The sequence below is a fragment of the Aethalodelphis obliquidens genome, unplaced genomic scaffold (assembly GCF_003676395.1).
Source record: "Aethalodelphis obliquidens isolate GAN/ISIS:26980383/991018 unplaced genomic scaffold, ASM367639v1 scaffold7, whole genome shotgun sequence".
Taxonomy (NCBI): Eukaryota; Metazoa; Chordata; class Mammalia; order Artiodactyla; family Delphinidae; genus Aethalodelphis; species Aethalodelphis obliquidens.
The window spans coordinates 3,606,942-3,625,676 of record NW_020837951.1 but is presented as its reverse complement, the minus strand read 5'-3'; the positions used below and the strand labels follow the sequence as shown (position 1 = coordinate 3,625,676).

The following is an 18,735-nucleotide window of genomic DNA, read 5'->3' as shown; positions in this document are numbered from 1 at the left end:
GGCATGCGGGATCTTAGTTGCCAAGTACGGGAACCTTTTTTTTTTTTTTTAGTTGTGGCATGCATGCAGGATCTAGTTACCCAACCAGGGCTCGAACCCAGGCCCCCCGCATTGGGAGTGTGGAGTCTTAACCACTGGACCACCAGGGAAGTTCCCAGTCCCTTCTTTCCATCCTCACTGCCACTTCCCTGACCCCAGGCAGCATCTCTTACGTGTATTATGCAGCCTCTCTGTTGGTTTATCTGAATCCACTTTTGCCTTTTCTGGTCTCTTCTCTACACAACAGCCACATAGAGTCTTTTAAATGCATAAATCAGATTCTGGCACTCCCTGCATAAAACCCTTCAAAGCCTCTCCATCACACTCAGAAAAAGCCCATCCGTTAGGTACATCCTTTTTAGGTCTGGCCTATGTCGACCTCTGACCCTTCATCTCCCCCTTACTTCACTCCCTATAGTTTTGTTCCTGGTGAATTTAAGGTTCTTTTTTCATCGCGAAAGAATTCAGAGACGAAGCAGGGAGGTTAAGAAAGTAAAGTGAATTTATTTAATTCTTTATTTAAGAATTTATTTAAGGGTGGGATAGGGAGGGTGGGAGGGAGGCGCAAGAGGGAAGACATATGGGAACATATGTTTATGTATGACTGATTCACTTTGTTATAAAGCAGAAACTAACACACCATTGTAAAGCAATTATACCCCAATAAAGATGTTAAAAAAAAATGAAAAGAGAATGTGAAAAAGAAATTCATATTTATTTACAGGTAAGACATTTCATGCATTGATAATAAAGAAGCTGAGATATAAAAAAAAAAAGAATTTATTTAAGCAAGAATACCGTCTCAGAGGGAGAGCGAGCAGACACGTGAAGAGCTGCTGCCCGGGGTTTCTTTGGCAAGCCAGTTATGAGGGGCATACAAAGGAAGGGGCGGAATATTCACTGGGGAAGGAGGAGTTCGGGGTTCGTATTCCCTGATTTTCATCCCAGCTCCATCTTCCCGAGGGTAGGAGGGATTTTTGTATTTACCTTAGATGAGAATTGTCATGGCGTCGATGCATGATGGGTACTTCTGTGAGGCTAATTTTTTTGTAATGAGGGCATAATGAGCAACAGGTTACATTTGGACTCAAGAGATTCCCGCCTTTCCTCATCCTTCTTTGTATGCTTCCAGGACACTTATCACTCAGAATGTGTGGTTTCCTGTCAGTCTGGAGGTTCCTGTTTTTCTTTGTCTGCCCATGGACCCCCTGCCACCTGGCCCCTGCCCTTCTTTCTCTTCTCATACCTACCTACCTGCCTGCTGTTAACAGTTTTGCCTCCCGTCATTTCCTAGAATGGCCCCGGTCCCTCCTTTTAGGGTCTTCCACAGCCGCTCACTTAATGCTTCTCTCCTGTTAGGTTCTGAGTAGTGCCCAGCACACAGCAGGCGCTAAATAACTGTCTAAGAAACGAAGGACAGACACCCGCATTCTGCCCCGAGCTCTCACCGGGGGAGGGGGGCGCTCCCGGTTTTCCGTGTGTGGAGGTGGGCGAGCATTCAAAGCACAACTCCCAGGAGTTCCCTGATCGTCTAGTGGGTAGGATTCCGGGCTTTCGCTGCCCAGCTGCGGGGGGTTCAATCTCAGGTCGGGGAACTGAGATCCCGCATAGCCCGCGGCGTGGCCAAAAAAAAAAAAAAAAAAAGATTCAAAGTGAAATTCCCTTGCGCTCCCCATTTCCAGATTAAACTCCTCCTGGCCTCCGTTCTGGGGCGGCCAGTAGGAGTGGGGGGCCGAGCCCCCAAGAAACCGCTCCAGCGGACCCGGCGTCAGCAAACCATTTCTGGGACCTCAGCGCGCAAGAAGACAGGCCGGAAGTCTACCTCGAGCCCGCCCTCGAGCTGTCATTGGGTGGGATCCGAGGAAGGGGAGGAGACCCGGCCTAGTCCTGGTTCATTATTGACTAAAAACCTATGCAGGCGGAAGGAGGGCGCTGAAACTTCGCTTCCTTCTGACTCTTCATTGGCTAAAAAGTTCGGCGTGTCTCTCGGGTTCTCATTGGCTAAAAGAGTGGGCGTGTCTTACAAGCCTCCAGGTCCCTCGCGGATTGGTGGAAGAGACAGGTCCCTACCCCGCCCCTCGAGTTCCAACCCTCCTCGTTTTAAACACGAAGTTGAGGGACGGGCTGTCGTTTACCCCGAGCCTCGGGGCCTCACCTCGGCGGTGTGCTCCCAGAGGCCTTCGAGCCTCGCGGAACTCAGGGATTTAGACAAACGCGAGCGGGGAGGAAGCCCGGAACGATTCCTTAGCGGAACAGATCAGGCTAGGCCTCTAGGAGCTTGGGGAGGGACGGCCCGCGGCGGGCCCGACGAGACTGGCAGAATGGCGGCGGCAGACTGGGGTCCGGGGGTCGCCGTCCCCGTGGAGCTGCGGCGCGAGCGGCACATAGTGTGTGTGGAGTACCCGGGCGTGGTGCGCGACGTGTCCAAGATGCTGCAGACCCTGGGCGGCGAGGAAGGCGTCTCCCGGGTGAGGAGCGGGGAGTCTCCGGGGACCACAGGGGAGGTCTGAGTCGTTTGACTACGGCCGAGGGGCGGGACTACCCAGGGATGTGAGGTTTCCTTGGCAACGGAGCTCGAGGTCGGCTCTGGAGCGGCCAGTGGGCGGGGATTTGCTTCAAGACCCGCCGGGCGTGGAAGTTAGTTTAGCGCTGGGATCAGAGGGGAGAGGGTGTCCATTCCATCCCATCATTACTGCCATGAAAAGAGCTCAGTTGCACCGCCCCCCCCCCCCCGCTCCCCAGGATGTGCTGGGCTGCCACATCCTCATTTCACAGAGCAGAAAACTGAGGTATGGGGAGATTAAGAACCGTTGACCTACAATGAGAGGGGGAGGAAGGATTATGTTATTAGTGTTAAAAGTAGTAATAGCTAACAATTTATTCTGTACCAGCTACATTTCTAGGTGCTTTACTTACATTCAATTCGCATTAGAACCCTGCCAGGTAGGAACTGTCATTGTCCCAATTTTACAAGGAAACCGAATCAGCTTGTTCAAGTTCACCCAGCAAACAGTGGAGCTGGGATGAATTCTTACCTTGTGCAAAGCTCTATGTAAGTGACTTACACGCACCAGATCTTGAAGTGTCTCTTCTTTAGAGAGTCCTTCCTCGACTGCCCTTACTAAAGTGGCTGCTAGCAGCTAACCTCTAATTGCAACCTGAAATTATGTTTTAATGTGTTTATTGTCTGTCCTGGACCTTTGGCTCTGAGGCTGTAAACTGTATGAGAACGGGACCTCCCGTGGTCCTAATATCCATAACTGTGCCTGCTTCTAAAATACTCGTCAAATGCATGATTGAATCTTCACGACAATCTAGTGAGTTAGGTACCATTATTATTCCCATTTTTCTGATAAAGACACAGGAAGAAAGGTTGGGTCAGACAGGCTCCTACATGGTACAGTGGGAATTTGAACGCATGCACATCTCCCTCTGAAGTCTGAACTCTTAATTCTGCTTCCTCATCCTTTATGAATACTGAAAAACCTTGAACCTGTCATTAAGCACAGGAGGCCAGTAGAGGCCCAGTCAGTCATGTTTTCTTCTTTTATCCTGACTTACTTTACGGCGGCATTGACCAGGACCCTTACTCCTGCTAACGCCAGGGATGTCTGGACACAGTTACAGTGGGACCCCTTTGGGAAGAGACTGGTCATTCACTCGTTCCATTCCTGTTTCTTGTGCACCTCCTCTGTGCCAGCCCCACATCTGGGGTCATTCCCAGCACAGCAGTCTCAGAGACCTGTTTCCTGACAACAGGGGCTCTTTTTAACTTGCTTTCCCTAGATGCTTCCTGAGCACCTGCTAAGGGCCAGGTTGTGTCCTGGGTGTTGGGGAGCCAGCAGACCAGCAAGCAGATGACCTTGGCCTGGTTAACATTGTTGGTGCTGCCACACGCTCACAGCTGACACTGTGTCCCTCCTACCCAATGTGGGACAAGCATTCCTATATCGATGACACATTACCATGATTTAGGTGTCAGGCTAAGTGCTTTACATATATTTCCATTTAATCATTGTAACAGTCTGATGAGTAGGTACTGTTATTATGTCCATTTTAAGGAGAAGGAACCAAGGCATGGAAGGATGAGTCACACTAGTCAGGGCCAAAGTGCTTGTTATTTGTTGATTTCATCTCCTTTGGACCTCGAAATTTTGTATATGTGAGGGTGAATGCCAGGACCCTTTGGGGTGGGTAGTTCCTAGAGAAGAAGCCCTGGACAAGTCATTCAACTCCCACCCAGGCTCTCCACGGCAGACACGGGGGTGGCACCTCCGTGAAGTGCTCCCAGAAGAGTAGGTGGTTACCCGCACTGACGTGTCACTCGAGAGACAATGGCTTTACTTAACTGACAGTTACTGTCTCCAACTTTACAACCTCTTAGAAGGAAGAGACTGTCTTCATTTTCCCTACCAGATAAAAGCTAAGATACTTGGGTTTGAAAAATGAGTCTTTCGGGAATTAAAAGCTCAGAATGAAACAGAAAAATCCTCCTGGCCCTTCCCTGGCCACCTGGGTTGCCGTCGGGCTTTCACTGAGGGAGGAGCTGCCGGCTGCTTTGCTGCCCCCTGCTTCACTCTGTCTCCTTTGACCTCCCGCAGATCTATGCAGACCCCACTAAGAGGCTGGAGCTGTACTTCCGGCCCAAGGACCCCTACTGCCACCCCGTGTGTGCCAACCGCTTCAGTACCAGCAGCCTGCTGCTCCGGATCAAGAGGAAGATGAGGCGGCAGAGGGGGGCGCCGGGGCCTGAGGCTCACCCCAAGGTCACGTTTGACATAGAGAGCCTTGGCATCGTCTCCACCGTTTACAAATTTCAAGGTAACTGCAAAATGCATTCTTACCACACTGGGTTATTTCAGGGCCTGCGTCCCTCGTGCCTGCAGGAGCTGCGTGGGTCATCCACACGGTGAAGGGGGCCTGGATATGCCCAGGCGTGAGGGGAGTGGCAGAGCGCAGGCCCTGTCCAGGAGGCGCTGCTCGTTGCTGCTCGGTTTTCTGCATTCTTAAGAGAAGCTGGAATTCTCTGAGAAATCCATTGTTAAAGCCGCTTTACGGGGCCAAGTTAAACTGGTCCACAGGCCGCCAGTTTTCAGCCCCACCCCCGCCCTCGTGTTTGGGGAGCTTCTTGGTTTTTACTGCTGCTGGTCTTGCCGACCCTCTGAAGCCTCCCCAGGTCACCTCAGCCCCTTGGGACCTTATGTCCTTTGAACTCTCAGCCAGCTGGATGTCTCCTGTGGGGTCCTCAATCGAGTTTGCTCCCCACAGGGAACCCCTGGGAGGAGGTGCTAAGGCGTGGGGTGGAGAGGGGGAGTTGTGCCTGCCTCAGCCTCCCTCGGTCTCCCTGTCTGTGCAGTGGGAGCCCGGAGTTCCTCAGACCCTCGTGGAAGTTCAGAGAGACGATGCCCGTGTGCCGGTTCGCACACACGTATGGTACTTGGCAAATTACTAACAAGCCTCAAGAGTATCTATAGTTGCAGCTGCAGTTCTAAGATGGAAACTGAAGAGAATAAAGACTAAAAAGGAAGAGGGCGATAGAAAGTGTAAAGAAACTAAAACAGGGCCTGGGATCCCACAAGTGGGGCATTTGGAACATCCGTCATTCTGGTGGAAAGTGGTATTCACCAAAGAGGGCTGTCCGTCCCGGGACGAGGCTTCCCAAGTGATCCGTTTCTTTCCCTCTCTAATTGAGCCGGTACGTCACCACTCAGTGTGTGTCCCAGACCAGCAGCATGGGCCTCACCTGGGAGCTTGTTAGAAATGCAACACCTCAGCATCTGCATTTAGCAAGACCCCTGGTGAGTCACGTGCACGGTACAGTCTAAGAAGCACTGACCTAGACTTTATCCTCACATATCAGGTAACTCCCCGACCCCCCAAAGCAGTATTTATCCAAGCGACTGGGCTGAGTTCCCAGAAGCGACTCGGACATATTGTTTTGGCTCCTGCAGCCTCCCCTGCGAGGCCCGCTCAGCGCACCCGAGAAGACGCGGGTGCTGGTGCGTGGCAGCTGCCAGTGCCTGGGCGGGTGCACTAGTGTGTCCGCCGTCTGTCTACCTCTCTTCCCAGGAATGTCCGACTTCCAGTACCTGGCCGTGCACACGGAGGCGGGTGGCAGGCACATGTCCATGTACAGCAAGGTGCTCATGGTCAAGCCCGAGAAGGAGAATTTCTTCCACCAGGAGCTGCCGCTCTACATCCCCCCGCCCATCTTCTCCAGGCTGGACACCCCGGTGGACTACTCCTACCGCCCAGAGACACAGCACCGGTAAGTACCTCCCTGTGGCCGCCGCCCCGCAGCATCGGGGCTCAGGGCAAGGGCCCTGCGCTCAGAGGGCTGGACTCTTCCACTCACGGGTCAGGCGGCCAGGGTGGCCGGCTTTACTCAGGCCCGTGGCCCCAGCAACAGAGCAGCTGGTGACCAGGGGCCCTGACCAGGGGTGTCAGGAACCAGCCCTGGTCCCCGCGCACCACCCGGAGGCCTTGCTCAGGGCTGTCCTCACACCACAGAGTGTGAATCAGGATGTTGCCTTTGGACTTAGACCCCTCCCCAAAAGCGTGTACCTTGAGGTGTGGAGAGACAGACACCCCCTGCCGCAGGAGCCCTGGGAATGAGGTCGATATTTTTTAGAGAGCAACCTGGCAGAATCTATTACAGTTTTAAATGTTCTTTCCTGATGACCAGGTGGCCTGTAGGAATTTATCCCACAGTGACTGTCGCCTCTGTGCCCAAAGGTACACTGACAAGAACGTTTTCTGGTTGGTTGTGGGCAGTCGCAAGGAGCTGAGCGGGCCTGGTGTGGCGAGAGAGCCCGGGTGGGCGGGGCCCGCGTTCAGGTCCTGGACCTGTGATCCCTCATCACAGGCCGGGCAGGTGAGCCCCGACCTCCCGCGCCAGCCTCCCCGCCTGTAACAGGGGTGATGATAATAGTAACAGTACTCACTTCTCGGCGTTGTTAGAGGGCTGAATGACTGAGGCTTTTGGAAATACTCAGAACACTGAGTGCCGGGCAGAGTTTGATAAAGTGGATAAGTGAGTGATCAGTCCACTAATAGGGATGATGTAGTTAATTAAACGACGGCCTGTGTGTGCCAAGGAAGACCGCACAGCCTTTAAGAAAGTGGGCTCCATGGGCCAACATGGCTCGTGTCCAGAAAGCTTGCTCTAGGAAAAGCAGGTGTTAGAGCAGACTCTGTGCTATAAAAGTAAACTGGGTGATAATGGAAGCCTGGAAAGACAGGGAAGTTTGGGCCCAGAGCAGTTATCTGCAGAGGGGCGGGAGGGCGAGAAGCTTCTCTTCCCTCATCAAGTATTTCCATCAACGAGTACTGACCGCCTGTCGGGGCCCAGGGCTCCCCTTGGAGCCAGTGTCAGTGGGGACGCGACAGGCGGCTCCGTGCAGGGCCGGGGGCTGGGGAGCCGGTGGAGCCTCAGTGAAGGATGAGCGGGCGGTGGGAGCCTGCGGGCAGGTGTGTGTCTTAAAGGAGATAAGTGGGGAGTGGGCTGTCATGCACAGTGAGTGGGGTGCGGGAGGGTCCTCGGGGGAGCTGAACTTCGAAACAGACCTGTGTGATGACAGAGCCGGGCAGGTGAAGATCCGGGGAGAACGTTCCAGACCAGGGGGCTGGCACATGCAAAGGAACAGTCGGGGGTGTTGCCCCCGAAGCGCAGAGAGCCGAGAGAGGGGTGGGGTGAGGGTCCCACGGACCACAGAAAGGAGCTTAGATTTTATGCTAAGGAGAAAGGTGTGTTGTTCCCTTCCTTTAAAAAATATATTCTGGGGAGTTCCGAAAGGAGAGAGGAGTGTGTGATGGACGCCCACCTACGTCACCAGCCTCAACTTTCTGCTGCTGGTTTCACCTCCCCACCACCTCCACCCCCAGCATCACAGCGTGTCCTCCAGAAACAAGTGTGTGTCTCTAACTGGGAAGGACTTGGTTTATTTTAACTTAGCCATAGTGCTGTCATCAGAACGAGCAAACGTTAACAGTGTCCTTCACGTCATCCAGGGCCCAGTCCTCGCTCCGTTTCCCCATTGCCTCAAAAGTAAGTCGAGAGCCAGACAAGGGTCGATGTCTCTCAGGCCAGTTGAGTCCATAATGCCACCCCCCGCCATCCTTTTTCTGATTGCAGGAGTAAATTGTGCTTGTTAGAAAAGACCAGACATTATAGAAATGTATAACTGCAAGGAATCGGGTCCATTCCCTCCCTGCTGAAAACCCTAGTGTGTGCAGTTTTCTGTGCGTATGTTATACTCATTATGAGAGTTTCAAATGTTTTAAATGTACATGTTTCTGAAATTTGAAACTTATTTTTCCCCCACAAGCATTTTACTCTTACAGTCAGAAACAAAAATATGTAGAAGGAGGAACTAGAGGCACCCGTCCCCCGCCCCGCATTGGCGGCCCTGATGCTGGATGGCAGCGTCAGAGTCACTGCTCCGTCCTTTAGGGCCAGCAAACAGCTGTCTCCCAGCCTCTGGGAGGCGGACAGGGGTGGAGGGCCGGCTGCCCTTGAACCCACAGGCCCTGTTTTTCTCCCATGTCGTTTATCGATTTTCCAGTGCGTGGAAGGAACCTGCCTTTTCTCCCAGGGCTGCCATCGATTTTTCTGCTCTGATGGCCCTCATGGGTACCAAGGACTGGCAGAGGAGGCCTGGCCCCCGCCTTGCTGGCCTTCCTGGGTCCAGGGGGGCTGAGCTTCCTATATGGCCAGTGGGCAGAGGACAGGCTGGGACGCTGGCCTGACGGGGGTACCCCCTCCTCGAGGCAGTGGAGGGGGGAGGGAAGGCGGCCCGCGCCCTGCTGCTGCCTGGCCCAGAGGGAGTGCCCGGGGCTTTCTGTTTTCTTCGGGGGTGTCTGGGGCCTCGGGGAGTTGTCCTGGAAAACAGGACAGTATTCAGGATGGTTTCAAATGGAGTCATGTTGTTTAAAAAAGGCACAGATTTGATCCCGTCTTTGTAATTTTGTTTCCCAATGTGAAAAATCACTTTGTTGTTCTTTATAAATATGCAGATGGTATGTACTCATGTAGAAAATTACGGTAAATGGAAACAAATTTAAAAGGTATTAATCACCTGTGTGACATCCAGGACATACTCTGAAATGCACTGCAAAGTAATTGAGTGGGTTTGGGGTGGGGCCCGGATGGCGTGAAATGGGCCCTGTGACGGCAGTTGTGGAAGCGGATGGTGGGCTTATGGGGGCTCCTTGTACTGTTCCCCCTGCTTTAGCGAAGCTGTGATGTTCCTGATGTCCCACCTCCGAGGGAAGCGCTCTGAGCCCCCTAGGAATCGTCGACCCTGTGTGTTCTGTGCTAACAGCTGGTGGCAGAGCCCCATCCCCCGCCTTTTGTTTTTGGCCGCACTGTGTGGCTTGCGGGATGGATCCTAGGTCCTGACCAGGGGTCGAATCCAGGCCCCTTGCAGTGGAAGCTCGCAGTCCTAACCACTGGACCTCCAGGGAGGTCCCCAGAGCTCTTCTTTTAGCCTCTGTGACGAGAGCGTCTGGTAGCATACGTCCTCCCTTCACCGCGGTATCGTTGAGATGCTTCCGAGCAGGACGGAGGTTAGCGGCCCCGCCAGCCTCCCTGGGCTCAAGTCCCAGCTCCATCACCTCGAGCTCTGGCTCGAGGCAGGTTTCCAACCCCTGTGGCCTCAGTGACTTCATGGGAAATGGGTCCTTCCTCGTAGGATTGTTTCGAGGGTTAGATGAGTGACTTGTGGGCGTCAGTAAGCACAGCTGCGCTCTGACAGCTGATTGGTGGTTCCCGTGTGGCCACCCGCGCCTCAGCTGATTCCACTGTCCCTGCCCTGATGGGCATCTGGGCTGTTTCCAGCTTTTCACTGGCTGGACGGTGCCGTGCACGGCGCGATGCAGTCGTGAGGCCACCAGCCTCACGGCAGGGGCCCTTCCCCACACCCCAGCCTCTGGGGCTCTTGGCCTGGCCCTGCTTCGGAGCCTCTCTGAGCTGACTCGGACTCGCTCCCCCTTCTTCTCCTGGTCATCAGCCTGAGAACACAGGCGCCTGCCTTCAGTGGCCGGGGCTGAGATCCGCTTCTCACCAGATTCCAGGGAAACGCACCCACACGTGGGCTGCCCGTGTCCAGCGGGCCCACGCCTGGCCCCGCCCTCAGCAGCTCTCTGCTCCTAGGGAAGGCTACAACAACCCCTCCATCTCCGGGGAGAACCTGATCGGCCTGAGCAGGGCCCGGCGCCCTCACAATGCCATCTTTGTCAACTTCGAGGGGGATGAGGCACCCGAGCAGCCGCTGGAGGCTGCGGCCCAGACCTGGAGGAAGGTGTGCACCAACCCCGTGGACCACAAGGTGGAGGAGGAGCTGAGGCAGGTGAGCCCGGCCCCCCGGCCGCACCTTGTCTTAGGCTCGGTTATTAACACGTGGGAACTCCTCACCTCCAGATGGGACACCTAAAGCTATACCAGCGTGAGCCCCGCCCTCCCAGAGCTCAAAGCGCTCCTTGGAGCTCCCAAGAGGCCCCTTTGGGTGGTAAGCGTTGTCCACACGTGGCCTCTTTGGGTGGTAAGCGTTGTCCACACGTGGCCTCGGCGTGGAGCTCCGGGACTCCGGAAGCTTTGTTCACCCAGCCCTTGGCTGGGGCAGCTGGTGTGCACCAGGCCCGGCGCTTCCTCCCCGCTAGAGCCGGGCTGGACGGGGGCCCTGGCGGAGGCGGCCTTCTGCCTTACCCGCTGGCTTGCAGGTTCTGGGAGACCCAGGCCAGGGGACTCTGGTCCTTGTGTCGCCACAGGTGTGGACAGTAGGTTCTCAGCACGTCACTGCTGACCGACCCTTGCCCCTGCCCCTGTTGAACTTGACTGTCCCCTTGGTGCGGGACGGGGGTGGGGTGGGATGTTATTTCTTAAGTGGTGGACACCTTGTTATGTTTCTAGCAGTCGCTAGGTCGGGGGGAAGTGGGGGCCACTCTCCAAGGCCCCTCGTTGTCATCAGGACACAGCCCAATCTCCCACCTGGCTCGGGGCCGCTCCCACCCTGGCCCTCCCACTCCAGCCCCACTGGGAGGGGGTGGGCCGTCCCCTGCGGCCTTCGTCACATCCCGGCTCAGGCCCCTGCCCTCTGGGGCTGCTCAGGGGCCCAGAGCTCCGGCCCGTCCCCCTCCTGGTCCTGCTCTGGCTCCTTTGGTCCTCTGCCTCCCCGCTGCCCTTTGAGCCATCTAAGGACAGGGACAGCGTCTCTCATGGTCATTTCAGGACCCCCAGGCCCTGCAACCGCACTTGACACGTGCTGGGCGAGCAGGGCGCTTCTCAGGGTGGGACGAGTGGGCGTGCGCAGAGGCCCCTCCCCACCTGCCTGGCCCCTGCTCCCCCCACCCCCACTCCTCTCAGGAAGGTCCTCTGGGGCCAGACCGTGCGGGGAGCCTGGGGCAGGCGGGGAAGCTGTGGGTGCTCTTCTCAGCCTCTGCCTTGACCCTCCAGCTGTTTGAAATCCGCCCCATCTGGTCACGTAACGCTGTCAAGGCCAACATCAGCATCCACCCCGACAAGCTCAAGGTCTTGCTGCCCTTCATGGCCTATTACATGGTGAGTGCCCACCCACCGCCCACCCCGCTTCCCACCTGCTCTGTCCTGATCCCTGACGTGCCTCAGAGCCCCAGCAAGGGCAGGCGGCCCTGTGCCAGCAGCTGGAGGATGGCTTCTTAAAGGGATTATACTTTGTTTTTTGTGGTACGCGGGCCTCTCACTGCTGTGGCCTCTCCCGTGCGGAGCACAGGCTCCAGACGCGCAGGGTCAGCGGCCATGGCTCACAGGCCCAGCCGCTCCGCGGCATGTGGGATCTTCCCGGACTGGGGCACGAACCCGTGTCCCCTGCATCAGCAGGCGGACTCTCAACCACTGCACCACCAGGGAAGCCCGGGATTATACATTTTTTAATGGCCTGGTATGGAGAGCTTTCTAAGGACCAGGCCCTGGGTTAAGTGCTATGTGCATAGCATCCTTTCTTCTTCTGTGGGGCATGGCAGCAGGGTTTGGACCTCTGATGAAGAGGCTCGGCTCAGATGGCGACTTGATGGGCCAAGATCCTACAGCCAGGGAGTGGCAGAGCCCCCTGGGGACCCCGGCCTGTTTGGCTGCAGCGCCTGGGCCCCTAACCACAGTGCCACCTGCCTTCACGCATTCTCCCTGGGTTGAGGGGCGTTCACATGCGCCTTGGACTCAGTCCAGGAGGGATGGAGATGGGGCTGTCATCACTGAGATTCCCCAAGGTGCTGTGAGGAAGAGCTCCTGCCGGCCAAGGGTCCAACCTGGGGCCTGGGGAGGCAGACGGACAACGTGACCGTGACTGTGATGGCCAGGAGGTGGGGGGCATGAGACGGGCTCATCCCTCCTGGGCTTAGACCCGACATCACAAAGCTGCTGCCTGCCTTTCAGCAATGGCTTTCTGGACACAAGGACCTCGGGAGCGCTGTTTGGGGACAGTGCCTCCATCCATTAGCACAGTTGTGACAGTTCTTGAGCTCTTTCTCTGTGCCGGGCACTGCGGTGAGGGCTTCAGGGGCACCGTCTCATTTAATCCTCACCAAGACGCCATCTGACTGGAAGACCAAGGCTTGGAAAGGCCAAGTGACCTACCCGAGGTGACCGAGCCACACGTGCGAGCTGGGGGGCAGGGTTCCAGAGCCTGTCCCCAACTCGTGGGGGTGTGGTGCTGCCCCGTGTGGGCAGCCACCTGGGCCTGCGACTCAGGGGGGCCGGGGATCGGCCGTGACCACCCTCGTGCTCCCGCCCTTTCTGTCTCCAGATAACAGGCCCCTGGAGAAGCCTCTGGATTCGATTCGGGTACGACCCCCGAAGACACCCAGACGCCAAGATTTACCAAGTCCTTGACTTCCGAATCCGTTGTGGAATGAAATACGGTAAACAATTACCGAAACCCTTGCTTTCCTTTTCCCTTTATCGCTTTCTGTTTCCAGCATTCTCTTCTGTAATAAGAATATATCCACGTGGAGAGGATATATTCCCCCCTTGGTGGGACTGTTAGGGACAGAATAGCGCAGACACGAGGACCCGAGCTCTCGTCCTGGCTCCTGTGGTGATGCTCTAGTGGCTCCTTACAGCTCCTGTGGTGCAGGCCAGGCGTCCCGTCAGTCTCCTGTCCCCGGCCCGCGGTGACCCCCCCGCACACAAAGCACCAGGACGCGGCGGCTCCTGTCACTCCAGCGGGGGGCCTGAGTCCCCTTTTCAGGAGCCGCCCCAGGGAACCCCAGTGCGCCTGTGGCTGCCAGAAGGGGCTCTGTGCCCACCCCAGCTGATGCACGCCCCCCTCCGGCAGGTTACGCCCCCAGCGACATGCCCGTCAAGGCCAAGCGCAGCACCTACAACTACAGCCTCCCCATCACCGTCAAAAAAACGAGTAAGGGGCTCAGGCTCCCTCTGCGGATCAGGCGCTGGGGAAGATGGGCGTCCGGACGGCGGGATGGGAAGGGGCTTCCCGAGGAGGTCACTCCAGGGCGCTGCTGGCCCGCGCACCCCGGGGAGGGGGGGCGGGAGAAACACACACCCCCGTATTCCAAAGCCCTGCCATGGTCCCCTCGCAGGCAGCCAGCTCGTCACCATGCAAGACCTGAAGCAGGGCCTGGGTCCCTCGGGGTCGGCCAGTGCACGCAAGTTGGCCTCCAACAAGTACAAGCTCAAGGTGGGTGTCCCCTGAGCTGCCTGCCTGGGTGAGGGCGCGGGGAGCAGCGGCCCCTCCCTCGGGCAGGCCCAGGACCCCTCACACAGCCCCCAGCCCCGCCTGTGACGCCAGGAGGGGCTCCGACTGAGGCCGCTCTGCCCTCCCTGTGCCTTTACGTGACTCCCACCTCCCGGGACAGCCTCTGGGCGTGGGTGCTGGGGACCACCTGGGTGCGTCTTAGGGAGGGGCTCAGATGCCAGCAGCCCCGTGTGGCAGCCACGGGGCTGGTGAGCCTCAGGCGCTGTGGGCCTGAAGCCAGAGCAGACCGTCTGCACCCTGGCCGCGGACTGGACGCGGGCCGCCCTCACAGGCTCAGGCTCTCGTTAGCACAGGCGCGCAGCAGGGGCGGCGACTCCCGGGGCCCTTCCCGTGCCTGGCCAACGTGAGCTGCTCCAGGCTCAGAGGGGGAGGCCGGCAGGGTGGCCCCCTCCCTGGAGTCACTTGCCTCCTAGAGGGGGTGGGGCGGCTGTCTCCCAGCAGCGTCAGGTCTCCGCTCCTCAGGGAGGGCCCGGACCCTCGCCAGAGCAGCCGTCCTCCTCCAGGACTCTTGTCTTAGGCCTTTATCCCCACCTCTGGAACTGGCCTGCAGGGCCACCTACGATGACCGAGCAGTGGAAGAGAGATGTGCGGAGGGCCCTGTGGGGAGGCTCCGAGGCAGAGCCCAGCCCCGGCCCCCGGCGGCTCACGGTCCCAGGGCCCAAGGGAGGGCCTGGCTGCTTCGACCACCCCTCGACGCCTGGGGAGTTGCGGCTCGTTTTCTGCACACCGGCTCCCCGGCCTGTGGCCCGTCTGCCTCGCCTGAGTCCAGGGAGAAGAGCCAGGCCTGCCAGGTCCTGGGAGCAGGATCGGCAGCCGCCCTGGGAGAGGCCCCGTGGGAGCCACGGCATGGGGCTCTCCTGCGCCGCCTGCCCCCGGGGACGCTCCCTCCGACCTTGCCGTCTCTGCCCTCCTTTGCCAGGACTCGGTCTACATCTTCCGGGAGGGGGCCTTGCCACCGTACCGACAGATGTTCTACCAGTTTTGCGACTTGAACGTGGACGAGTACGTACGTGCGGGGCCCTGAGACGCGAGGTGGGGACCGTGGGACTCGGGGTCAGTGCAGAGAAACCAGCCGGGGACCGAGGTGTTTCCTGCGACTCTTCCACTTCACGTCAGCCTTAATCTCTCAGCGAGAAGGCCGGCCGCCTGGGAGTCCTCTGCCCGGGCTCGCGCGGCCCTCGGGAGTGGCTTCCCGGGTGCGCCTCAGGCCGCACCTCTGAGCAGCCGGCTGTGCTGCGCGCAGAGCACAGCGCTGGGCCGGGGTCTTTGCCTTCCTCCTCCTTCGCCCGCATGGGGGTTCCTGACACGGTCCCCAGGCCCTGGAGTTGATCAGAATCCCAGAAACCTTTAAGCCAGTTGCTCCTAGTGATGTTTAAAAACCTGGGGGAGGGGTGCTGGGGTGGGAGGAGGCGGGAGCATGTTAAACCCAGCCTGGAACCTGGTGAACGCTCAGGCTCTCACCAGGCCAGTGGGCCGCGGCACACGCCCGCCTCGTGTGCAGGGTGGGGTCGGGGCCCCAGCTGGGGGTGGACCGCTTTCTTGACGCCCTTCGTGACCGAGCTCCTCCCTCGGGGTGGCGCTCTGAGTGCTGTTTTTCTGAGCACGACCCCAGCTCTGCCAAAACCGCTTCCTGGCCCCTGTGAGCAGAGACCCCACCCTGGAACTGTCTCCCAACGCCCAGGCTGCAGAAGATCATCCACCGCAATGACGGGGCTGAAAGTCTCTGCACAGAGCGGGACGGCTGGTGCCTCCCCAAGACCAGTGATGACCTGAGGGACATGATGTCCCTCATGATCCGGCACACCATCCGCTCCAAGAGGCCTGGTGAGAGTGCTCGGGGTGAAGGGACGCCCTGGGTGCTCTGGGGCCCCCTCTGGGGCCCAAGCAAGTGTCCCTAGTGGACCTGCTCCCCAAGAAATGGCACCCGGGTGGGAGCCTCTTGCCCTGACAGTGGTGGGAGGGGGGCCTTTGGAGACAGGGCTCAGCCCTGGGGGTTGAAGGCAGGAGACGGGCCCAGAGGGGTGGGGCTGGAACAGGGCCAGTGCTGCCAGGGGGGCCGCCGCTTTATGCCCTGACGTCACCCTACATCCTCTGGCCACGTGTGGGCACATTGCTCCCGTCTCCCCTGGGAGGGCAGGGACGGCGGGGCCTGGGCTCCTGTCGCCCGGCACTGCCTGCCCCTCCGCAGGATGAGCATCCCTGCACGGGGTGTGAGCCCTGCTGCACTGCAGGTCTGACGGGGCTGGGGGAGAGCAAGCGAAAGGGCCCCTCTCGGGGTTCCTCCCAGGCTCGGGGAGGGGGCGTCCCAGACCCACCAGCCCCTGTGGAGCTGATGGGAGTAGGGGTTCTCAGCCTCCTTTAGGACACAGCCCCCCTCTGAGAGTCCAGTTGAGAAAAGCACTGACACAGAGCCCTGCACACTCCTGGGGAGTCCACGGGACCCACGAGCTGCCCGAGGCTCCTCCGGGGAAGAGGTTTCCAAGGCCCTTGGCCTCAGTGTTCCTTGACGTGCTTTTTCAACTGGAGTCCCAGGTCCCCCAGCCGTCCTGCTTCCCAAAGCAGCTTCTCTAGAGCTTGAGCCCAGACACCCGTATTTGTAGACAGGCCCCCAGGAGCCGAGGGCCTCTGGCTGAGACCAGCAACAGCTGGTGTGGGTGCGCCCAGGAGCCAACGACGGGACACACACGGCCTGTCTTTTGGCCCAGCTCTCTTCTCCAGCCCGGCCAAAGCTGACGACGGGAAAGAACAGCTGACCTGCGGATCTGGGGACGAGGAAGCAGAGGACGCGGAGGACGAGGACGACGAGGACGATGAGGACGACTTCAAGCCGTCGGACGGGAGCGAGAACGAGATGGAGACGGAAATTCTGGACTACGTGTGATGCAGCCCTGGGCTCCAGGCTGGGCCCCCCGACCAGGCCTGATGAGGGACCCAGGACAAGCCGGGGTCCCCTGCTGCTGCCCACAGAAGCCAGAATGTCCCCAGGCGGCCCTGCTGAGGAAAGCAGCCGGGTACAGCCGACCCTGGGTGCCCGGGGCCATCCCGAAGGTGGTCCCCCGACTTTGCACAGCCGCGAGCCAGCCCGGTGTCCCTCGGGCTGAGCCAGCGCCCAGCGCCTCCCTCTGGCCGAGACCAGCAAGCTCTGGAGGTGCAGATGGTGCAGCGGGGGAGGGCCGGCCCTGGCTGCTGCTGAGGCAAAAGGACGGGGCGAGGAGCCTGGTCCGTGGTCACAGGCGGCGAAGTCTGCCATCGTGTCTGGACCCCATCCGTTTGGGGTAACCTGGCAAAGGGCAGGCCCAGCTGGAATTGTCTGTATTAAACACATTTTCCCAAGGAGCCTTGGTGTCTCAGTGGGGATGTCAGCCAGAGAGGGGTTTCCTCTTGCCTCTGGGCTTGGGCTCCCTGCTGGACGTCGTTTGTCCCTTCAGTCGTTCATTCAGTGACCTCGTGGTGGGTGATGCCGGGATGGTTGAGAACAGGCCTGATGCCCCTCGGCAGGTGGGCCAGGTGAGAGCAGCCAGAAGTAACTGCAGCCCCGGGAGGCCCTACAGCCTCACGTTCATCCCTTCCTGTTCCAAATGGATGTGTTCTTGAGAAGCTCACGGGAGACAGACCCTGTCTCAGGGCTGCCTGGTGTGAAACCAGAGGTTTCCAGGGATTGCAGGGTCCCTGGTGGGGCTGAACCTGCCCTCCCCGGGGAGTACCCCCACACACACTGCCTGAGCCAGAGATGAGCCCCATCACCCACTTCCTCAGCCGCAGGCTGGGCCACAGAGTGTGACCACAAGTTCCAAAGTCAGACGGAAGCCCCCTCCCACGACAGGTCAGAAACCCCAGTGGCTCACAGTTGGCCTGAAGTGGTCAGTTCTGGGAACCGGCCTTGGAGAGCTGAGCGCCCCGATGTGCCTGTCGCTCCCACTGGGGGTGAGGTGCAGCTGCCTGGGCCTTCCCCCTTCCTCACCTCTACCGCTTTCACTCAGGCCGAGGTCTCTGCTGGTGGATCTTAGCTGCGGCTGGTCCCACTTCTTAACCATGCTGCTAACCTCAAAGCTCAGAGCGAGAAGGTCTGGGTCCTGGCCCCCCTCTCCCGGAAGCCGCCTTGGTCCCTGTGCAGAGCTGAGGGAGGCATGCCGGGGGGCAGGGACACTCTCTCTGCAGCTAAGCCCCACCTTACTCAGAACCTGCCTTCTATGTGCCGAATTGGACGGGCTTCCCAGGTTCTTGAAAAGTATTCAGGGGTTCCCTACTTAGAAACCGAAATACCTACACACACCCCCTTTTAAAAAGCATTTTATTATGGAAAATAGCAAATATACACAGAAGTTCCGAGTATTGTATAATAAGCCCCTATTTATCCATCATATGGCTTTACCAGTTACCATCCCATACTTCAGTGTGTGTCTAACACATCAGGACTTTTTGTTTTCAAAACACAGTGACGCCGTCATCAAACTTAACAAATCAACAGCAATTCAGCTTCGAATGCGCCCATCCAGTTGGGAGGCACCGATGCCTGCTGGGTCCCTTTAGTGACACGAGCATTGACTGACCAGCAGATTCGGGTGCTGTCGCCCTCATCCGCTGGCCTCATTTATGGCTCCACAGCAATGACCAGTGATGACCAGGGGGATGCTTTTAGCTTTGTGATGATCTGTTTCAATCAGTTGCAGTCATGCTTTTTGCTGCCCTACTTGTCTCATGTCTAGCCTGAGAGCAGCCCCGGGTTGGGTCCTGTGTCCTTTGACGCACCCTCTGGTCTTCCGCGCCTTCTTGCTTCCAGCCACCGTGATGGCCCAGGCTCCTCCACTGCATTTCCTGTCTTAGATCCAGCCTAACCGTTGCTCCAGAGTGCCACCTTCCTTGGTGTGGAAATGGTGTTTAGACACCCCAATCTGGGCACCAGGGGGTGCTTGTTGCTCCTGGGTTTTCTTTACCTCTAGGGCTTTGG

At 58.2% G+C, this 18,735-nt stretch overlaps 1 protein-coding gene across 4 annotated transcripts; it reads left to right on the top strand.

Moving 5' to 3' along the window:
* Positions 1–2,128: 2,128 nt before the first annotated feature.
* GTF3C5 (general transcription factor IIIC subunit 5) lies at positions 2,129–17,123 on the top strand. Of its 4 annotated transcripts, none has more exons than XM_027104413.1 (11): positions 2,129–2,507; positions 4,641–4,860; positions 6,109–6,307; positions 10,193–10,388; positions 11,492–11,596; positions 12,816–12,930; positions 13,347–13,427; positions 13,612–13,709; positions 14,707–14,789; positions 15,469–15,611; positions 16,388–17,123. In XM_027104413.1, the coding sequence occupies exons 1-11, from the start codon at positions 2,361–2,363 to the stop codon at positions 16,666–16,668; spliced, it is 1,668 nt and encodes a 555-aa protein (XP_026960214.1). In that variant the 5' UTR covers positions 2,129–2,360; the 3' UTR covers positions 16,669–17,123. The 4 variants fall into 4 exon arrangements, with proteins under 4 accessions (XP_026960214.1, XP_026960215.1, XP_026960217.1 ...); XM_027104415.1 differs by having other exon boundaries at positions 2,130–2,507; positions 16,493–17,123; XM_027104414.1 differs by lacking the exon at positions 13,347–13,427.
* Positions 17,124–18,735: the final 1,612 nt, after the last annotated feature.